Consider the following 17655-nt stretch of genomic DNA (forward strand, 5'->3'; position numbering starts at 1 on the left):
ATCCATGTGTGCATGCAAGCATGTATGGGCATGCATATGTATGCATGTGCCAGCAGGCATAAATGCATCCCTGTGCTTTTGTGTGCATACACACACTTGTAAGTACATGTGTGTGCAGACACCTATGTGCATATGCCTGCACGTGCCGGCAGAAGTGTGTGCGCCTGCGTACCATGGGAGAGGAGCCTGGTGGGAGCTAAAACTGTAGGAACCTCCAAGCTGTTTCCTTCTTTTTCCCCAAAAGGAGCAGGCGGGGGTCCCACTGGCGGGGGCATACTGTCCTGGGATGGGACAGGGGACGGCAGGGCTGGGGGAGCTCTCCCTGCCCCATGGTGGGCTCAGCTCCCAGCCCATGTTGTGTTTGTTCTCCCTTCTCTCAGTGGGGAAACTGAGGCAGGGGCCAGCCAGGGTCACCCACCTGGGGTCACAGCCACCGGGCACAGCCTGGGCATCCCTAACCCTCAAACTGCCCACTGGTCACTTTTGTCCCCTTACCTGGCTGGGGTGGGCCCTTCTCCCCCCCACCAGCTATGTGGGTGGCTGGTCTCCATGGGTCATGGTTGTCTCTGGACAGGCCCCCAACCCCACATCCCTGGGGGTGCAAAGGGGCTGTTTGTGTTAGCACACAGCCTCCCAGCTCAGCCCAGTACTCACATGAAGTTGTGGGGCCACCATACGTTTCTGGCACCCTCCCACCTCCCCCTCCCCTCCATTGCCTTCCCAAAACATAGCTGGAGCCAAGCTGCATTGGGAACAATTTTATCCAGACAATCCCGCATCCACGCAGCAGACGGGGCGTAGCCTCTGTGGTCCCGTCCCGTCCCATCCCACCGCTGCTTGGGATCTAGGGCTCGTCCCCATCACGAGGCCGCTCGCCAGGCATCCCTCAGCCTGGCCTTCACCTGAAACTTCTGCACTTGCAGCACGACACCAAACTTGCCCTCCAGCGAGGGCAGGGGCTGGTCTTGGGGGCACTCAAGCGTGAACCTCTGTAGTACCCAGGCCAGGAAAAGGAAGAGCTCCATCTTGGCCAGGACTTCGCCCAGGCAGACGCGGATCCCTGCCCCGAAAGGCAGGTAGCTGGGCGAGGGTGAGTGGATGTGCTGGCCATGCTCATCCAGGAAGCGCCCTGCAAGGGGAAGGAGCACCAACGGCATCGTCAGGGATCCGTCCTTTCTGTCTGAGACCTGCCCAAGTTCATCACATGTGTGTCCCTCCCATGAGCTGCAAGAGCAGAGACGGTGCAAATGCCCCAGCCGGGGGGGAGCAGGATCCGACCTCCCACCACCTAGCCTGCCCTGGCCTCAGTCTCTCCTGCTGCACCCACCCTGCTGTTCTCTGCCCCTTGAGGAGGGCAGTGAGCACCCAACCCACCGGGGTTGAACTCCTCAGGCTTGTCCCACTCCTTCTCATCGTGGTGCACGGACCAGAGGTTGATGACGACCCTGGCGCCCTTGGGGATGGAGTATTCCCCGATGCTGCAAGGTGAACGCAGAGTGAGACGGTTGCTCCCTCCCACTGTCTCTCTGCCCGTGTCCCAGCTGTGCCCCGCAGGGTCTCACCTGGTGTCAGCAAGGGACACATGCGGGATGAGGAGAGGGGACACGGGCCGGATGCGCAGCACTTCGCTGATGGTGGCCTCCAGGTAGGGCAGCAGCGGGCGGTCGCTGAGGTGGGGGTGACGTGCCAGGCCGATCTTCTGGTCCATCTCCTCCTGGATCTTCTTCTGGACCTGGGAGGGGAGCAAGGGCTGGGGTGAGAGTAGGGCGTACCCTGTGTGTGTGGGCTCCCTGTAGCAGTGGGTTTCACCCAGCATCACCAGCATGTCCTGGCAGATTGTGCAGGGCAGAAGCAAAATGTCCACAATCTGATCCTGCTTATTTGCAAAGCCTGACATTTCTCTTGGCACCTGCCTTCCCCAAAGCCCCCACGATGTCCCTGGTGCCGCAGGAAGCCCAAGCCCCACACTGCGGGGCACAGACCCTACCTCGGGGTAGTGGAGAAGGTAGATCACGGCCCATTTGAGCACAGTTGTGGTGGTCTCCACGCCGGCCCCAAAGATGTCCCCTACCGTCATGAGGAGGTGGTCATCAGTCAGCTCCAGCCCTGGCACTGAGGGGCTGCTGTTCTCAGCACTGAACCTTACTTGCAGGAGGGCATCCATGAGGTCCCTCACGGCGTCCCTGCAGAAGGCTTCCTGCCAGGGAACACGCATCAGCCGGGCTGTGCTGGGCATAGTCCCCTCCACCCCAGCTCCAGCAGCCTGCATCTCCCAAGCATGTCCCTGTCCTGGCCCCATTGGCACCTTGTGTTCAGTGAACTTCTGCTGGAGCAGCTGGTCCCGGACCTTGAGGCATCTCTTCAGCAGGGCCAGGTCCTTGTTGGGGAAGATCTGGGGGAGAAAAGCCCCATTACAGCAAGGGGCTCCAGTTCAGCCCAGCCTCTGCAGGCCCCCAGGCAGTCGCTCCGTGCCCACCAGGTTACTGGCTCTTGTGGGATACTGGGGCAGGGACCTTCCTAACCCCGGGGTGCTCAGGTAGCCCCCTCCTGCAGCACACATCCCAGCTCCTTCCTTTCATCCAAGGTAAGAGGAACAGGCAGCCCCCCTGTCCCTGCTCACCTGGAGCCAGGGGAAGATGTCCACCAAGCTCTCCTTGGCCACAGTATCCACGATACCCTGGCTGTACTCCAGCATAGCCTCAAACTCGGGGTCCCCACGCCGGTACGAGGAGTTGAAGCAGAGGGAGCAAACTACATTGGTGACAGCCCGTGTGAGCTCGGGAGCCATGTCCAGGGCCGTATCCTGCGCAGCGCTGAGTGTCTCGCACAGGGACGCAGCCTCCCGGCAGACTGGGGTGGAGGGGAGAGGCAGGTGAGGGGGTGATGGTGAAGCCAAGGGGGTGGAGGGGGCAGCTGGAGGCTAGAAGGAGGGGTTCCCCGCTCATTCAGGGTGTGCAGGCTACAGAGAGCACCCCCCCAGCCAGGGCTGAGTCTCCAGGGGTGGGACGGGCAGAAGGGATGATGCTGGGTGCTGGGGAGGAGCAGAGAGGACGGAGACGCACAGGGAAGTCTCCGTATGCAGCTTGATGCTCCTGGGTGGAGTGGGGAGCCCAGGGGGCCGGGAGCTGGCTCCATGCCTCAGTTTCCCCAGCTGTGAGTGAGGGGAGCCAAAGCTCAGGGCAGAAAACACTTGGGGAGAGGTGTTAGTAAAGGACTGGGGATGGAAGGAGAGGGACCAAGCCCCTGCTAGGCAAACTGAGGGGATGCTGGGGGGGGTTAGGCTGAGCCAATGAGTCTCCCCTTGGTTCCCAGGGGATCAGGGTACGAAGAAGGGAAAAGTCCCACCCAGATCAAGCACAGGAGACAGAGCGGGGAGGGAGCCTGCGGACTGGTGTGGGGCACTTACTGATCCTCTCCAGGGCGAGCGAGCCCTCCCCGAACATGGAGAGGGCAGCATGCACCAGCTTGCGCTGGAACTTCCAGAGGGGTCCGTAGCTGGCAAAGGCGATGTCCTTGCCCCCCCGGGACAGGAGGTCCGTGGTCACCTGTGGGACAGGCAGCCTCGGGGTCACCCCACTGCAGGGCAGCCCCGCGGGGGCTATGTGTCAGAGAGGGGTGATGCTGCGGGGGGGGGTGGATGATCATCTCATCTCATCATCTTATCTCATCTCACCATCTCATCTCATCTTGTTATCTCATCTCCTCTCAGGGATGGTCTGGGGGGACTGGTGGTTAGTGCTGGTGGGCAAAGCCTGGGCCATGAGCTTTGCTTTTCCCCCGCCCCGAGGACCAATGGAGAGGTTTGGGCACAGATGCCAGGGTTAGGGGCTGGGGTGCCCAGGAAACTCAGAAGGTGCAGAGACCCTGAACCCACATCCCCATGCCCCAAGATGCACCCAGCCCAGGGGAAGAACGGGCACCCTCGGGATGGAGTATGTGCAGGATTCGCCCTGGGGAACAGGGCAGAGAGGGGCTGCCCCTGCCATTGCCTTGCTGCAGGCAGGACGAGGAGAGGAGACGGACCCTGCTGGGTGCCAGCACCTTTCTTGGAAGCATCCCCCACCTTACCCCAAACCGCTGTGGGAGGGGGCCCCCCCGAAACCTGCTGCTGACTCACAGTGCGGGGCCGTCCGGCGAAAGCCTTCCCCTTCTTCAGCAGTACCTCCCTGGCGTGCTGGTAGCTGTTGACCACCACCACGTAGTGGGAGCCCATCCAGAGGGCATAGAGGCTGCCATAGCGGCCCTGCAGGCGCCAGAGCCGCAGGTGCAGCTGGGGGTGCCCGGCCAGCTGCAGCAGGCTCCCCACCAGCGGCAGGGATGGCAGGCTTCGCGGTCGCCCCAAACCTGTCCCCGTCCCCAAGGTGGCTCGCCGGCGTGCCAGCCCCCAGGCGCAGAGCAGGGCCAGGACCAGGAGCAGGATGCCCAGCAGCGGCATGGCGGGGCCAGCTGTGGGGCTGCGGCAGCGCAGGGAGCCTTTATACCGGCTGCGGAGTTGTCACCTTGACCCTGAGGCAGGCTCGCCTCCTTACCAGGGGGATGGGGAGAGGGGGAACCGGGCCCTGGGCTCACAGCCAGCTCTGCAGCTGGTCACCCGGTGGGGAGCAAGGGCAGTGAGGCCATGGCTGCACCAGGTGGCCATGGGGCAGCCGTGTCCGGTGGCCTGCGGGCCAGGGGACGTCCAGGGCCGGATCTGTCCTGGGGGTCTGTCCCCAGGACCCTGTGGTGGGTGGGGGGTGCCGGGGTGGCTGAGCCCCCAGGGTCTCCCCTGGGTGCCACGAGCACAGCTGCGGACTGATGGGGCATTGGGGTCTGTCCCCAGCCTGGGAGCCCCTCGACGTGCCTGGGAGGGGATGGGGGCACTGGGCAGCACTGGGCAAGCACGGGGGAGTGCTGAGAAGCACTGGGCAGTGCTGGGCAAGCACTGGGCAGCCCTGGGAATGCTGAAAGGCCCTGGTCAGCCCTGGTCAGTGCTGGGCAGCCCTGGTGAGCACTGGGCAGCCCCGGGCAGTACTGGGCAGCGCTGGGCAGCTTCGGGGTGTCCCTGCCCGGGGCGATGTCCGAGTCTGAGGTGTCCTGGGGGAGGCCATGGGGGGACAGGAGCCCCGAGGGCGCCGGCCCCGGGCAGAGGCGGCCCCTCCGCGGCCATGCCCCCGCCCGCCGCGGGCCCTGCGCCTTCCCGACTCTTCTGGCCCCCGGCGCTCGCCGTAGCGGCGCCCGGCGGGGTGAGGTGGGGCGGGCAAGATGGCGGCGGGGGGCGCGGCGGACGCCCAGGCGCGCTTCGGCCACTCGGTGAAGGGGCTCCTGACCGAGAAGGTGACGAGCTGCGGCACCGACGTGATCGCCCTCACCAAGCAGGTGCTGAAGGGCTCCCGCAGCGCCGAGGTGAGCGGCGGGCGCCGTCGGACGGCCGACTACAGGGCCCGGCATGCAGCGCGGCCGGGAGGCCTGCGGGGAGGAGTCGGGGACGGCGGGCGATCTGGCCCGGCCCGGCCCGGCCGCGTCCCTGGGCAGTGCCGAGCGCGGCCGCCGGGAGCGGTCGCCCGCCGCGGGGCTTGCTGGGAGCTGTAGTCCGGGACGGGGCTTGCTGGGAGCTGTAGTCCGGGGCAAGGCGGTGGGGGCATCCCTGGGAGCGGGCTGCGGCCATGGCTGGGCCGGCGGGGCCGCGCCGGTGGGCTCTTGGGCCGCACCCCCGGGCTCCGGGTGCCTCTCACAGTGCTGGGGAGGTGGTGGGAGGCGGGAGGCTGCCTTTCCTTCCTCACGTCTCTCCAGAGCGGCAGGCTGGAGTGGTGCCCGAGGCTCTGCCTGAGCCTGTGTGCTCTGAGGGGTGGGCACGGCACCGCCACGCTCCCCCCAAACCTCGCACCGTGTCGCCCGGAGGCCCCGAACTGTCAGCCTTGCATGCAGGTCTGCTGAGCAGCCGTCACGAGTGTCTCGGGAAGCGCAGAGCTGCTGCCTCTCGGTCTGGTCTGTGCATTTGTCTTTTAGCTCCTGGGTCAAGCTGCTAGAAACATGGTGATGCAAGAAGATGCTATCCTGCACTCAGAAGATGTAAGCTGTGTTTATCTGCTAGGACAACAGTGTTTCTAGTGGACAGGAGGAGAGGAGGGTTATAAGAACAGATACGCAGACATGCTGCTGGAGCCCTGAAATGAAATACGTGAGTTCAGGCAGTAGAGCTAGTGGCCAGAATAATTTAGGCCTTCTTCAAACCCACGTGCGGTGGTGGCCTTCCAATGTTCTGCAGCCCAAGCCAGCCCTTAAGCTGTGTCATCTCTACCAGCAAGCTCGAGGGACCGTAGGTTGAAACGAAGCACTTGGTGTCAGTGCCTGTCATTGGGAAAGAAGAGGGGAGTGTGCCACTGCTGGCAGATATGGGGGGGGGCATGTTTTGGAGGCAGTGCAGTGGTACAGTGATGGCTGTGCTGGAGGAACAACCTGGGGGGCATTGGGACATCGTGCCCTGTGTTTCTGCTGAACTGCTCCCATCAGACATTCATTCTTTGTCTTGTTCTCCACAGAGTTTAAGGAAAATGGCCATAATAACCACTCATCTACAGTACCAGTAAGTAGGGACAGCATGTTCTTTCTGGGGAGCTGAATGGATCCCTCGATCCCTTTATGTTCTACTTAAAGAGTTTGCATGAAGCCCACTCAGACCGATCCCTCTTGCACAGCTCCTCAAAGCTGAGCAGACCCTGGAGCTGGGATCTTCCAGCCTTCTCCAGCGCCACTGGTACGGCTGGAAGCTCAGGCTGTTTTGGGATGGGAGCTGAGATTTTGGCCTCCTGTTTGCCATGCACTGTGTCTCCTGTGAAAGTGTGTGATGCATCTAGGACTAAGGGGGAAAAGCCAGTGCCACTGCTGCTCTCTCAGGACTTAATCCAGAAACACACTGGGGTTTTGGCCTCCTAAGCCCTTGATCAAGTCGCTTTTCTTCAACAAAACATGAACCCTGTTGCTGAGATTTTATTTTTCTAATGCTCTTTTTGTCTTCTTTTCTCATCTAGGCAAGAAGCAATTCAGAAGAAGTGAGTACTCAGCTGAAGGAATGCCAGGAGGACCTGGGGGACATGTGTGGGGGTTGATGGAAAGGGTGAAGTGATAGAGTAGGGTGGGGGAAAACGGAGTGAAAAGCTTTTTACAGCTGCCTTTGAAGCAGTTGCAGGCCCAGTGGGATAGTATTTCAGTATTGTGAAGAGACGGGAATTTGAGTGAAGAGATGATTTGTACCAAACCTTCCATTTGTTTCATTAATGTGATAGAGCTTGTGAGGTTGTTTGTGATAGGAGATGAGGGTGGTGTAGAGCAGAGCTGTCTGCTTATGGGTGCACAAAATGACGTTTGCCTTGTGGGGACACGGAGGAGGGTTGGGGAACCCCAGGGTTTCTCTTCGCTGTAGTGTCAGCACTAGAGCTGTTCTGGTCCCTTGGGCACAGGCAGCACAGCGTAGTCTGGGGAGCAGATCTCACTGTGAACCTCTTTTTGTTCCCCAGTGTTGAGCAGTCATCAAACCTACAGGACCAGCTGAGTCACTTGCTGAAATGAAGCATAACTGAAGGCACGAGGACATGTCGACTGGCACTGAGGGCAGCGAAGCGTCCTTTCCCCTCCAGACCCTGGGGTTTAGACCTGTGTCTGGATGGTGCTGGATGTCAGCTGGGATGCGTGCAGAGTCTGTGTTTCTGGGCACGTGGACCCCTCTCACATGCCTCCATCCGTGTCTCTGCTCCAGAATGCTCGCGTGCTCGCCAGCGCCTAACTGAAACAAACTTACCTGAACCTTCACTCCCCCCAACAATTCCTGTGTCTGCTTACTTCCCATGTAGTGCGAGGTGCTCAGCCCACACCAGTACCCTCGGCAAGAAATGTGTAAAATTGAGCCGTGGGTTTTAAATACAGGCGCCTGCTTTTTGACACTGGTCTGTATTTAGACACAGAGATGGCACAGAGTGCAATTTATTTAGGGCATGTTAATCAGCGGGAGCTGTAAGTGCCTGGGTGGGTGAGAGAGGTGCTTCAGTGCAGACTGAGGTGCCAGTTCCAGGCCAGAATTTCTGAAAGCGGGAATCTGGGCGCACACCTCTCTCACTGGTCCAGCTGGACATGGTTTGGCCAGCATCCTGCTTGGAGGTTATCTTCTTTTCCACTCTGCCAGAGTTTGGAACATCATCCCCTTGTCAATCGGTCTGCACTGCCTTCGGCCTTCAACTGCATTCCTCTTCCTGGGCTGCTGCTCCAGCTCTTGGTGAAGCAACCTTGGCTGTGGTGTGTGTTTGTATCTGGTTGGGAAGGTATCCAAAGGCCCGGCTGGGAAGCAGGCAGGAGAACATCATGAGCCGGTGTGCTCAGTTCTGCACTGCTCTGTGTGGGAGAACTAGAGACCGGGCTCCTGTTCACATCCCGGGGAGCGACATCAGGCTCAGGCTATAAATACTGTGTCTTGTTTTTGGTAAGTCACTTATCTGGAGCACTTGGAGTGCACGGGAAGCACTTGTTTGCCCGAGTGTGCTTTTCATCAGCTGATAGGAGAAGGCAGGCTGAGAGTGGGCATTGGCCTGGCGTGTTCCTGTTGGAGCACTGCTGGGCTTTGGCTCCTGTGCTGCAGAGCCTTCTGGGCTGGATTTCACCGTCCCCTCCAGTGCCACTGCCTGTTTGGGTGTCACCTGGTGGCACCACAGCTCCTGCATCCCCGCGAAGCTGCCACTGTTAGCCCAGGGGCCATGGGGGGTATTTTTGCCTTGGGAGGGGTCCTGATCCCCGGCTTTGCAGATGCACTGTGGGGATGAGGGTTTTCCCTGAGCTGTTGGAGAAGCTGTGACTCACTTGCTGGGAATAAAAGCTGCCCTGAACACTACCAAGCCGCAGCAGTCTGTGCAGGATGCCATCGCTGGCGGTCCCTGTGCAGGGGGGTGACTGGGACGGTGGGTCTCTGCCCCCTGGTGTCCACCATTGTGCTTCAACTCTGGGGGCTTCTTTGCAGATGCAGCGTGTCCTTGCTGCAGGTGGCTTGTCCCGTCCGAGGTCCTGTCCTCTGGAGGGCTGGAGCAGCCATGCGGCATTAAACTCGGCTCTCCCTGCATTTGGGGTGAGGAGGGACAGTGCTTGGGGGGTGCAGAGCTATTGGCGGGGGGAGACAGAAGGATGGGGATTTGGGGCTGTGGGTGCAGGCACGGACTGTGGGGTGATGGCAACGTGACCTCCGTGGGAGCGGGGCCGGCTCTTTCCGCCAGGCCTGGAGACCCGTGCGGAGGCTACGGGGCCGTGTGTCCGGCGTCTGGGACAGGTGGGAGCCGATGCCGGGGCGGTGCGGGGTGCCGGGGCGGTGCAGGGTGCCGGGGCGGAGCGTGGCCCAGGCTGGGCAGAGTCCGGCCGAGTCGCTGCAGCCGGAGGCAGTAAGGAAGCCCGGGGCCGTTGCTGCGGGGTGCTGGGGCCTCCCTGGGGGTATCCCTGGGGCCGAGGTCTCTCTACGAAGCTGGGGGGCGGATTTGTCCTATGGGGAATTTTCTGGGTGCTCATCTCTCCAGGGCAGCTGGGACTGGGTGTTTTTTTTGGGGGAGGGGATGTTGTCAGATGCCCCCAGGAGCATCCCACTAGGCTGCAAGTTAAGGAGGGTGTCCCTGGGTACTGCTGGGGGAGCGGGGAGGGCAAAAAGTGCTCCGGTGTTTGGAGGAAGAGGGGGGTTCAGGGCCTTCGGGAAGGCCTGGCGCAGTGCCCATCACTGTGGCGTCAGGCACCAGCCCCACGTTCCCGTTGCAGTGGCAAGCCCCTGCGGAAAGCAGATCCACCGGGAGGTGCAGGTGAGGGGCGCGGGTGGGAGCTGGTGGGGGGACGGGGTGGCTGGGCAGGGGGGGGGCAAGGGCAGGCTGTGCCGGGATGCCTGCTGCGCTCAGAGGACAAAGCTTGTTTCAGGGCCCAGATAAAAACGTTAGGTGCAGTCGGCTGCTTTGCTCCCGTTTCCCCCAGGGAGGGGGGGGATGAGCAACCCCATGTTTCCCTGCCCTTGTTGCCTACACTCATCCTGAGCTGGGGAAATGGTGCCTGCATCCTGTAAAGTTACTGCAAGTGGGAATTAAATCCCTCGCTGCACAAACACGTCTGTGCATGCAAGCAAGGGGAGACGGGGAGGATAGGGGCAAAGGGATGCCTGATGTTAGCCTAATTTTTAGCTGGGCGCAAATGAGGGTGCCAGAGGACACCGGGGGCACATACAAGCCAAGTGCAGGCATGGCCCCCCACATTTTGGTGCATGGGTTGCTCCCAGGGCACGGCTTGCCATAGTTTGGTGGCCTCTGTCCTTCCCATCTCAGGATTACTATGGCAAAGAGCTGCAGAAGTCAGATGACCTGAAAACCAGTGCGTGTGTCACCTCGGCCAGGCCCCTTCCCAAGGCGGTGAGAGATGCTTTGGAGCGTGTTCATGAGGAGGTGGTAGCCAGGTAAACCCCAGGGTCTCCCCTCCACTGCTGCGTCCCCATGGGCTGCAGCCCCCCCCGGGCCACCACGCTGTGGGGGCGCCTCTGCCCAGCTCAGCTCAGCATCCCCCCAGGTACTATGGCTGTGGTCTGGTGATCCCCGAGTACCTGGAGTCGTGCTGGATCCTGGATCTGGGCAGCGGCAGCGGCAGAGACTGCTACCTGCTGAGCCAGCTGGTTGGGGAGCGGGGCCACATCACCGGGATAGACATGACCGAAGGCCAGGTACGGCACGGAGCTGGGGCTTCCCCTTGTCCTGCCAGCATCCTCCTGCCGTCATTCCCTTCCTCCTCCCAGGTTGAGGTGGCGAAGAAGCACATTGCCTACCACATGGACAAGTTTGGCTACCAAAAGCCGAATGTGGAGTTCCTCCAGGGCTACATGGAGAAGCTGCGTGATGCTGGGCTGGCCGATGACAGCTACGATATTGTCATGTAGGTACCAAGCAGGGCACTGCCACTCCCAGTCCTGCTGCTGCCTGGGTCCATGGGCTGGGGTCCGGGTCCACATCCCACTGGGTCGCCTGCTTCAGGAGCACGTGTTAGGAAAGGTAAAATCCCAATGCAGAGTCTGGGCTAGAGCCTCAGAATATACAAACTGCCCTTTTCATGGTCAAACCGGTGTCTGCAAATCTTGCATGAAGCAGTAGGACATGCAGCAGCCGGTGGATGTGTAGCAGCCAGTGGTGCTGAGTGTGCGAGAGGGTGCAAATGAGCCTCGGTCTCCTCCTCCCCAGCTCCAACTGTGTGATCAACCTTGCCCCCGACAAGAGGGCTGTGTTGCGGGAGGCCTACCGTGTGCTGAAGGTAATGCTGGGGCCGGTGCCTGCAGCGGGAGCGGAGGGGAGTTGGGGTGGCCTTGCTGTTGGGGCGCCTCTGGGATGCAGCAAACGGGATCCAGCAAGGCAGGGATGTGGGATGGGACCAGGGGAGGGTACCTCTGCAGAGGGTTCCAAGCAGGGTAGCATTGGGGGGTGCCTAGTTCTCCCTGCCCCTTTTGTTCTTTTGCTTCTTGGGGATCTCCCTTCACTCCTTGCTGCCTTCCAGCCTGGGGGAGAGATGTACTTCAGTGATGTCTATGCCAGCCAGCACCTGAGCGAGACCGTCCAGAAGCACAGGGTGCTGTGGGGTGCGTAGGGCTCCGGGATGGGGGTGGCACGGGATGGGGGGACCAGACCTTTCCCTCGTCACCCGTGTCCGTGGTCTCGTGCCAGGGGAGTGCCTGGGGGGAGCTCTGTACTGGAGAGACCTGTACAACATCGCTGAGGAGGTGGGGTTCAGCCCCCCGTGCCTGGTCACCGCCAGCCCCATCACCATCGTTGACAAGGAGCTGGAGGGCATCATTGGTGAGCATCTGACCAGGGATCATTGGCTCCAGGCAGTTGTGGGGAGCTGTGCTGGGATCTTGGGCTTTGCCGGTTCCCAGCCTGGCCAGCCTGGGTGCTGGATGTCCAACCCACCAACATCTACCTTGCAGGTGACTGCCGCTTTGTCTCCGCAACTTTCCGCCTGTTCAAGGTGCCGGGTAGCAGCCAGGCCGGGCCGGGCCAGGTCATCTACAATGGTGGGATCGTGGGGCACGAGCGAGAGCTGGTGTTTGACGCCAACTTCACCTTCAAGGTACAGGGAGACAGGCTGGGGCTCCCCAGGATGCCAGGCAGTCCTGGTCCATAGGGATGGGATAAAGCTGATGGAACAGTGCTACTCAGCAGCATCCTCTGTGATTTTGGGGGTAAGCTTTGGTAGAGGGGGTAGTGGGTGGGAGCAAAGAGGCTGTATAAACCAGGAGAGGAGCAAACAGGGGTGGGAAAGGGAGCTGGACTCATGCATCGTGTTGAGGTGAAGGTAGGAGCAGGGCATCCATGGTGGCTTCACAGGAGGGCTTGAAGCCAGCTGCTTGGTCATCGTGGGTGTTTCTTAAGGTTTTGAGCCAGGCTGTGCCCCTGTTTCACTCTCCCCATCATCTGGCTGGGTGGCTGGTGTCCTCTGGGCCACATATCCCAGACCCCAGCCCTGTGACTGTCCCTCTGCCCCCAGGAAGGAGAGGTGGTAGATGTGGATGCCGAGATGGCTGCGATCTTGCGGAGCTCCAGGTTTGCGGACAAGTTCCTGATCCAAGCTGGCAGGGCCAACGCTGCCGCACTGCAGGGCTGCAGTTTCAAGGGGGTGAAGGTTGGTAGCAGGCAGCTCCACGGCTGGGTTCAGGGGTGGGGACATGGGTGTCCCGTGCCATCAGAGTTGCCCTGGGGTATCAGAGGGGCTATGGCATGACATCAAGAGACCTGAGTCCTTCTCGGCCAGGCAGGAGCCCATGGGGCACCGAGAGTGGTGCCTGGTGCCTGAGTGTGGGCAACTACAGCCCAGCACAGGTTGGAGCCCTCCAAAGGGGGGGGGTCTGCTCTAAGCACCAGGAGTCTTGCCCCTCCAACACGTCCAGGGGGCTGCTGAGGCTCACAGCTGGACTGCCTGAGGTGTCCCAACGGGACGCATCCTTCCTGTGGGGAGATGGCTGGAGACAGCCTGCCCTAGAGAGGTGATGGCCTATCCCTGCAGCTCCTTCCTACCCGTCGTTCTCCCAGCTGCTGATGTGAGCTTGGCCCTGGCTGCCAGCCCTGACCCTGCAGTACAAAGCACTTCTATCTGCTGAAAGCCTCCCTCCTCCTCTCTTTAGTGGTCCCTCCAGCCTGTAGATGGGCCAGGAGAGGCAAGGGAGATAAGGCCCTGCAGCTGCGTGTCCCTGAAACACAACCTTGTCCTTGGGGAGGGGGAGATGTTCTTGGGTCCCTGTCCAAGCAGGAGGCATTTCTCAGATAAAAGCAGAGCCAAAGTCCCAGAGGAGCTCTTGGCTTCCTCCCTGCAGCAGAGAAAAGCAGCTGGAGTGACCGGGGGCTGCCCCCACATTAGCTATGGAGGGTCTGCTTGGGCTGCCCCGCTGGCTGGGAGTGAGTGGGGGGTAAATGCTGCTTTGTCAGTGTGCCTCTTGCTTCCCTCTGGCCTGATCCTGCCCTGGGCTGTTCTCTAACCTCCAGGAGAAGATCTGTGATCCCTTCCAGCTGCTGGAGCGGCTGGCGGCCCCAGGTCCTGCCTGCCGTCCCGGTGGCACCTGTGGTCCCCCAGGGTGCTGTTGAGCAGTGAGTGATGTCCCCACGCTGGTGAATGCCAGTGGGGCAGGAGGATGTGGTCCCAGCGGCATGTGGCTTCCACCAGAGAGCGAATAAATGGCCAAGCTCGAAGGCTGCGTGCTTGAGTCCGGCACCACAGGGCCCGTGGGGTGCTGTGCTTTCCTGTTGGGGCTGGTGGGGCAGGTCGTGCTTGGTTGCAGTGAGGATGGGCAGCTGTCCTGTGGCTCCCCTCGCTATGGGGCTGGCAGTGGCTGCAGGGCTTGGACACGCAGGGAGGGAAAGGGGTTGTGGGTCACCGTGTGTGGGATGGCAACAGCTGTGTGCTGGTGTTGAGCCCACGGAGCAGAGCGGAGATGTTTGCAGAAGGCAGCTTGGCAGAGCGGCGTGCAAAAGGAGGCCCTGGTGCTGTGCAGGGCCTGTCCCTGTGTCATGCACCCCTCTGCATGAGCCTGGCTCCAATTTGAGGTCTTAGGGAGCCTGCAGCCAAGACACAAATGCTTCTGAGAAGCGAAAGGCACAGCAGTAAGCAGCTCAGTTGCTTTTTTTCTTCTTTTGATCTCCCCATGCTAACCCTCCGCACGCAGGGAACTGCAGGCATCCACTAGGCATTGTCCATGCCAGCTCCCGGCAGCGGGGTGAGCAGCTCAATAACGTGGTTGCAAACGAGCATCTCGCCAGGGCGGTGGGCGAGAAGCATTCATCACCTCCTGGGGGCTCAGTTGGCCCTGCTTTTCCATGAAGAGCTCAACATGGCACACAGGGTGCAGAGGGATGCCCCCAGCGCAGCTCCCCACGCATTGTCTCACTTGCAGCCCCACAACCCATTCCAGGAGACAGGAATTGCTCTCCTTTTCCCTGTGCAGCACCGCTGAGGTTTCTATTTCCCCCCCCACTCCATCTAGCGGGAAAGCCCCAAGTCCCCTGCAAGCATCGCACCTGCAGAGTTTTGCAGGGAAATGCAGCCCTTCTGGGAAAGCAGAAATCCAGCCGGCTGTGTCCCGCAGTGGACGAGGGGCGAGGAGCGAGGGCTTTGAGGCTGTGGTGGGAGGCGATGGGCTGCGCCCCTGCCACCCTGTGCAAATCCCGCATGCCCTGACCCGCAGAGGCTGTTTGGGAAAGAGTGGGAGCTGCTGAACAGCAGCAGTGATGGAGCCCTTGGGTGAGCAGCGGAGCTTAGAAATGAGGGACTGTTTCCACCCCTCCTCAAACACTGATTTTTCCAGGAGGGACCAAATTTCCCCTCTCTGCCATTTAAACAGCACCTTGCTGTGGCATGGGGGAAGATAAAAAGCAAACAATAAAATATTTCAGTTCAAAAAGAAACGTGGGCAAATGCCAAGGATTCCCTGCAGTAGCAGTAGCGGCAAGTGAAGACAGCCCAAGTGGTAAGGAGGCATTTCCAGAACATCTGGGATGAAAAGCGTGAGCAGTCAGATAACACCCGGCCGTCACATGGTGGTGGGAAATCCAGTAACAGGCATGACAGAGCAGAATGCTTAACCTGTCCTCTCCCATCAGCAAAATAGGGGAGTGATTAATTTGCAATTTAGAGATTAAACATATAAACAGTGTCCATAAATATGGTTTCCTGGAAAGTCGCATTGCAAGCCTGTCCATTTGGCTTTGGATGAGACTCCAAGTCTGACCTACTGGGTATGCAAAAATTTGTTAAGTTGTTGGGTTTAGAGCTACACCATGATTAAAAAAAAAAATAAATCCTTGGTGTTTTCTGGAGTCAGCAGGGCATGTATGAGCCGGCTTCAGGTAGGGATCCCCTGGCAGACCAGCCATGGGGACGGCTGTGACCCAGGAGGCAAGAGGAGCTCTGAAATTGTGTGGAAGGACCATACTGGTGAGACCTTGGGAAGGACCTGCTGAAAACACAACCAAGATGCTGTTTAATCCCTCTCCCACATAGCTCTCTTCTGCGATTACTTACAAAGACTTCCTCAAAGTCCCCAAACAGCCCATCCTGGGAGGTCTGTGGCAATTAGCTCCTGCTATCAAAGAAAGCCTTCCCAGCACGAACGGAAGAGCAGGTGGGGCAGGGGGTCCTACCTGCAAACCCCTTCATTAAAAAGGCATGAGTCCCTGCCGTGGCCTTTCAGCTTGCCTGGGGAGAGAGGCGCCTGCAGCAAGGTCCCCCCCTCACATGCATACTGAAAAAGGCCACAGCTAAATGCCACTGCATTTGCATAGCACTATTTTTTCTCCAAATTCTCAGCATTTCTGGGAGGAAGCAGCTAAGAGGACTTGACTTTAATTTTGAGCATTAGAGTAGGGGTCCTCACCAGGCTGTGGGTGTGGGAGTGTCTTGTCTGCCTGGTTTTGTTTGTGCATACACAGCCTTGGGGTTTTTAGCCCCCAAGCCATGAAAAGAGGAGGTCCTGCAGCCCCGTCCCATGTGAGGAACCCCAAAACAATCTGTCTAACAACCCGGTCTGGGTGTTTTGGTTGACTGTAGAGATGGGTCAAATCCCCTTCTCCCACTGTGAAGCTCTGCAGCATTGGTGTCCTTCCTCTGCAGGCAGGGAGGGTGCTGCGAGGGCAGGAGCCGTATGTAGGTTGTGGTGCTCTGATTCAGCCCGAGGTGAAGGGGAAGTGATTCCCGAGTCCTGGCTCACTGTGGTTAGCAGGGAGTCACTGTGGCTCAGGGGCATCGGTCACCTCCCTGGGGGAGCAGACCTGCAGAACTCCCCCAGGATAAGCTGAATGAGGTTTGGGACCAGGAAAGATTTGTGGCTACAGCCCGCAGAACGCTGTGCTCTCCTCCCCGCCGTATTGGGTTGTCCTGCGCGATGCTCTACTCTTCCATTTCCCAAGCACTTAAGTGGAAGGGAGGCTGTTTTACCTCCCCTAAAGGGTGACCCTGAACCAAAAATGCGGCCAAAAATGGGAGCCATACCGGGTGCTCCCACAACTGTTTGGGAGCACTGGCTGTCTGGGATGCTAAACTGCGTCCCGCGCTGTATATTGCTCATCACTAATGGAAAGTGGAGTGGCGATGGCTGGCCCGTGGGGCATTTTTTGCCCCAGCCAGGGCTGTGCCACAGCAGCTGAGGCCTCGGAAACAGCCCGGCTCTTGGGCGGTGGGACACAATCACACACCGAAATGACAGGTCTTTCCCTGAATCGGGGCCCGTCAGCCCTTGGTGCATCCACGCGCTAAGGACGAGCGGAGCGGAGCGGAGCGCCTGGGGAGGCTTCGACCGTCCCCAGTGGGAGCCCCAAAGCCCCGGCTGCACTCACGCCAAGTCTCGGCATGGGGTTCGCCTGACTTGAGGAGGCTGGGGGTGCCCCGGGGGGCTGAGCAAAAGGCGGCGACGAGAGAGAGGAGCGCGGCTCTGTGCTCAATGTTTAATTCTGCTCGCGCGAACGACAAAGCCAAGGAGCCGCCGGGCCGCGGGGCGGGGTGCCCGGCGGGGCGGAGGGTGCCCGGGGGCCGGAGTGCGACGGCTGAATCTGTAGTCGTTGCACTGTACGGCACGGACGGCGGCTCGGGGCAGAGCGGGGAGCGGGCACGGCCGGACGGTGCCGGGAGAGCCGCCGCCGCCCCCGGCCGCCAGCAGACCCGGTGCAGAGCACGGGGCGGCCCCGAGGAGCCCCCCGGCCCGCTCCCGGGGGAGGCCTCGGGAGGGCGAGGGGATGCTCCCTGCCGGGCCGGGCCGGGCCGTGCCGGGCCGTGCCGTGCCGCCAGGGGGCGCTGCGCGACCGCCTACCGGTGAAGCGGGGGGAGGGACGACGACGACACGACGGACGCGGGGCGGCGCACCGGGGCCGCTGCAGGGGGGGGAAGCGGCGCATGTCCGTGGGCAGCGGCAGCTGCAGCGGGCCGGGCAGGGGCGGCGGGGGCAGCGGTCGCGTCCGTCCCGTCGCGTCCCGTCCCGTCCCGTCCCGTCCCCTGGCGCGGGGGCTCGCGAGCCGCCCCGCCGAGCGCCGCACGCGCCGTCCCCGTCCCGCCGGCCGCACCGCGCGCCCATTGGTCGCGCCCCTCCGAGGCTCCGCCCCGCCGGCCCCGAGCCCCGTCGCCATTGGCCGCGGCCGCGCGGCCGGCCCCGCCCCC

At 61.0% G+C, this 17655-nt stretch overlaps 3 protein-coding genes across 4 annotated transcripts; 2 read left to right on the top strand and 1 right to left on the bottom strand.

The window, feature by feature from the left end:
* Positions 1-860: 860 nt before the first annotated feature.
* Positions 861-5017, bottom strand: LOC126042899 (steroid 17-alpha-hydroxylase/17,20 lyase). The gene is made up of 8 exons (XM_049810649.1): positions 4118-5017; positions 3407-3545; positions 2621-2850; positions 2306-2392; positions 1988-2197; positions 1563-1732; positions 1375-1478; positions 861-1129 (listed from the first exon to the last, which is right to left on the bottom strand). Exons 1-8 carry the CDS (start codon positions 4433-4435, stop codon positions 861-863), a joined length of 1527 nt encoding a protein of 508 aa, XP_049666606.1. The 5' UTR covers positions 4436-5017.
* A 136-nt stretch (positions 5018-5153) lies between these two features.
* BORCS7 (BLOC-1 related complex subunit 7) lies at positions 5154-8844 on the top strand. Its single transcript, XM_049810677.1, has 5 exons — positions 5154-5382; positions 5986-6048; positions 6519-6562; positions 7008-7028; positions 7494-8844. The coding sequence occupies exons 1-5, from the start codon at positions 5242-5244 to the stop codon at positions 7543-7545; spliced, it is 321 nt and encodes a 106-aa protein (XP_049666634.1). The 5' UTR covers positions 5154-5241; the 3' UTR covers positions 7546-8844.
* A 525-nt stretch (positions 8845-9369) lies between these two features.
* Positions 9370-13727, top strand: AS3MT (arsenite methyltransferase). 2 transcript variants are annotated; one of them, XM_049810660.1, is made up of 11 exons: positions 9370-9392; positions 9757-9797; positions 10308-10435; positions 10546-10696; positions 10769-10905; positions 11208-11277; positions 11518-11599; positions 11685-11816; positions 11948-12090; positions 12508-12642; positions 13500-13727. In XM_049810660.1, coding segments are annotated over exons 1-11 (1119 nt in total). In that variant the 5' UTR covers positions 9370-9391; the 3' UTR covers positions 13599-13727. The 2 variants fall into 2 exon arrangements, with proteins under 2 accessions (XP_049666617.1, XP_049666616.1); XM_049810659.1 differs by lacking the exon at positions 9370-9392 and adding an exon at positions 9431-9508.
* Positions 13728-17655: the final 3928 nt, after the last annotated feature.

Source organism: Accipiter gentilis, chromosome 9 (assembly GCF_929443795.1).
Source record: "Accipiter gentilis chromosome 9, bAccGen1.1, whole genome shotgun sequence".
Classification (NCBI taxonomy): domain Eukaryota; kingdom Metazoa; phylum Chordata; class Aves; order Accipitriformes; family Accipitridae; genus Astur; species Astur gentilis.